The 3,641-nt window shown below is 64.7% G+C and overlaps 1 protein-coding gene across 2 annotated transcripts in view; it reads right to left on the reverse strand.

Moving 5' to 3' along the window:
* Positions 1-3,641, reverse strand: part of CCDC136 (coiled-coil domain containing 136) — a 25,763-nt gene that overhangs the window by 21,760 nt on the left and 362 nt on the right. For both annotated transcript variants that reach the window (XM_026660310.2, XM_026660311.1), the window contains exon 2: positions 455-658. In XM_026660310.2, the coding sequence (XP_026516095.1) occupies positions 455-658 (204 nt within the window). The remainder of the gene's footprint in view (positions 1-454; positions 659-3,641) is intronic.

The following is a 3,641-nucleotide window of genomic DNA, read 5'->3' on the forward strand; positions in this document are numbered from 1 at the left end:
GGGGGGCTCGGGGGCGGCGCTTTTTTTTGCTGCTTGGGGCAGCAAAAAAGCTAGAGCCGGCCCTGGTGGTGGCAGATGACAGAACAAGGAGCAATGGTCTCAAGTTGCAGTGGGGTCTAAGTTGGATATTAGGAAAAACTTTTTCACTAGGAGGGTGGTGAAGCATTGGAATGGGTTCCCTAGGGAGGTGGTGGAATCTCCTTCCTTAGAGGTTTTCAAGGTCAGGTTTGACAAAGCCCTGGCTGGGATGATTTAGTTGGGGTTGGTCCTGCTTTGAGCAGGGGGTTGGACTAGACGACCTCCTGAGGTCTATATGATTCTGTGAACATGCACCGTGCCACGGCCCGTGCCAGGAGTTCACGAGAGCTGACGCCCTGTGCTCACTAGTCACCTTCCTGTGCTCTCCTGCTCACACGACTCCGCGTGGCCCCGAGCCAGTGCGTGCCGCCCTTACCCTGTAGCTCCAGCGAGTCGTCCTCGTGCTTCACTGCCAGCTCCCGCGTCTCCTCCAGCTCCTCCAGCAGCTGCAGCAGCTGGGCCCTCAGGTCTTCCATCTCCTGGTCCGTCAGGTCCAGCTCTTTCTCATCCTCTTCCACGGAGCCCACGTTCCCCACATCCTCCTCCTCTTCTTCCTCCGGGTCCGGGGCATCCACGTCACCTGGCAAGGAACGCTGCATGAGCCACCTGCTGCTGGCCTCCAGCCCCTCGAAATGCACTCGCTGCTTGTCCCCCGGGTCACGGCTTGCACCAGTGCCCTCTGCACCAGGGAGCCAGGCCACCCTCTGCCATGCCAGCCAGGTGCCTGGCCTCTGAGCCCTCGGCAGAGACAAACCTCTGAGCCGTTGCAGTGTGGAGGGGCAAAGGCCACCCTGGCCCAGCTGGAGAAGCAGCTTCCGCCCCGCCGCATGTGACCCACTGGCTCCACCTGATGGTAGCGGGCGGAACCGGGCCCACAGGCAGCCACACGGATGAAAAGGGGGGTGGCCCCCTCCTGAGGTCCATCCAGAGCTGACCCCAGTCCTGGGTGCCCCACCCAGCTCTGCCCCCCAGGTCCATCCTGCACCCTCCTACCCGCCGTTACTGCAGCCCTGGGCTGAGCCGACACCCAGAGCCGGGCTGGGCAGAGCCGGACAGTGGTAGCGAGGCTCTCATAGACACACGCAGCCCACCCCCCCAACAGAGCTCACCCTTCGAGATGCCCACCTGGCCTGGCAGCGGGGCCCACTGGGGGACACCGAGCTCCCCACACCTGTGGGCCAGGACACCCCTCTAGGGGCACGAAGCAAGTGTGCCGACCCCATGCGTTCAGGCAGCCTCCCCCGCACTGTCAATCAGACCTAGCCCGACAGGGGCACCGTGGGGGGGGCAGGCCTCTGGGCTGGTTCATTCAGCCTCTCGCCCCCCACTAGCCTCTTGGCTATTTTTAACACTGATCTATTTTTTGCACTGGGCCCCCGCTGTCAATTACGCTCCCGTTCCCATGACAACCGAGGGGCACCCAGAGACATCAGCTGCCAGAACCTGCAGGAATTTCACCTTTGCCACCTACTGGCTGGGCCCCTGGGGGCGGCTTGGACCCCCCCCCCCCGGAGTGTGCTCGGGGGAGGGGCAGGGGATTGGGATGCCCAACAAGTCGACGTTTCCCCCACCACCACCCTCCAGCTCTGCCGGCGCCCCTCACTCCCAACCCGCAGCCCCTCTGCTACCCCAGCCCCGGGCTCCCCCCGCCCCCAGCTCTGCCAATGCCCCTCACTCCTGACCCGCAGCCCCGGGCTCCCCCCAGCTCTGCCAATGCCCCTCACTCCCAACCCGCAGTCCCCTGCTACCCCAGCCCTCGGCTCTCCTTACACAGCTCTACCAATGCACCTCAGTCCTGATCTGCAGCCCCCCCCCCCCGCTATGCCCCTCTTGGCCAGGCCCTTCACCCCTTGAAATACAAAGCCAAGGGCTGCACAGGCTGCAAACTGCTGCCCTGTGCATGGAAGGGAGAGCGCGGCTGGAGCAGGGGAAGAGATGAGAGTGAATCGAGGGGGGGAGCTGGGGAGCTGACAGTGAAAGTCGCAGAAGGAGGGGAGATGAGGCAGGGGCACGCAGGGCCCAGCCTGGGCGACGAAGTGCCACCTGCCTGTGCCTGCAGACAGCTCGGAGCAATGGGCACCTCCACCAGCCCACTCCAGGGGCACTGACTCTGAAACCTACTGATGGCAGGTACCCAAGCAACTCGCGCTCAGGCCCAAGTGGGAGGGGCTTGCATCTTGGGCGGAGCTTGGGAGAGTCCATCCCCTCGTTCTTTTCCAAACTGACTCTTGGTGCAGAGCTGCTGCCCAGCAAGGGGGAAGTGATGGCAGCAAATCAGCCCGGGTCCGGCCCCACACAGCCCCTGCCCCAGTGGGAATGGGCAGCCCAGAAAGCCGTCAGCCCATGCTGACCCTAGCCAGGACGCTGCACTCAAAGGGCAACTCCCCCCCACACCCCCATCCGCTGCTGGGCTGTGACAGCACATCTGGGGTGTGAGCTCAGGGACTGCTCCCTGGCACCCCCAATCTGCCCTCCCAACACACACGTGCGCTGGGGCTCTGCCCCCAGCTCTGGGAGGGGAGTGGGGTCTGGTGGGTAGAGCAGGGGGCTGGGAGCCAGGACTCCTGGGTTCCAATCCTGTCACCGATGCTTTTCCCTGAGTTCGCAGGGGCAGGGGATTCGGAGGCTGAATGGCTATAATGCGCCTTCATGTGCTCAGATGCCAGGGCAGGACAGAGCACCATGGCGCCATCGCCTCTGCTCACAGACTGGGGGCCCGGCCTGTCCCCCCCACTCCAGAGGCCAGTGCAGGATCCTCCCCTACAGTCTATTTTCCAGGGCTCTAACCCCCTACTGGACAGGGGCCCCTCCATGCCCCACACACGGACCCATTCCAGCATCTCCTCTCCCTTCGGGTAGCCCTGGTCACTCTGGGGAGGGTGGAGGCTACAAGGAAGGGTGGAGGCTGCCGGGCTGGGACATTCGCCCCCCCCAGACCCAGAGACAGATCCTTGTCTGTGTCCACAAGTTAATTACATAACTGGGTTAGGTGCCATTCCCGGGGGTGGGGGGGGGAGGGAATGCAGCCAATGTGCGTTGAGCTCCCAGGGATGGAGGGGAGTCGCCCGGCACAGAGCCCGGCTGCAGGAGCCCCATCATACCCCCCCCCGCTGTAATCAAGGGGCACCCGGCCTCCATCCTGGGGAGTCTGGACTAGAACCTGAGTCCCTTTGCAGCAAACAGCTGGGCTGCTCCCACCAGAGCTAAAGGAGCGCTCCCTCGGCCAGTGCGAGCAGTGGGCCCTTATCCCCTCGCAGGACTACGTGCACAGATGTGCCCCCAGGGGAGCTGCACAGCCCTCCCCCAACACTGCCAAGCCCCTAAATGCCCATTCCCATGCCGGCAGGGCAGCCCCATCCAGACAGAGCGTCGTGCTAGGCCCCCTGGCCCCCAGTGCCAACCAGGCACCCCCAGGTCACCGCAGCCCGGCCCCCAATCCCAGCCAGACACCCCCCAGGTCACCGCAGCCCGGCGCCCGGTCCGAGCCAGACACCCCCCAGGTCACCGCAGCCCGGCGCCCGGTCCCAGCCAGACACCCCCCAGGTCACCGCAGCCCGGCCCCC

The sequence above is a fragment of the Terrapene carolina genome, unplaced genomic scaffold (assembly GCF_002925995.2).
Source record: "Terrapene carolina triunguis isolate 2854851 unplaced genomic scaffold, T_m_triunguis-2.0 Scaffold750, whole genome shotgun sequence".
NCBI lineage: Eukaryota > Metazoa > Chordata > Testudines > Emydidae > Terrapene > Terrapene triunguis.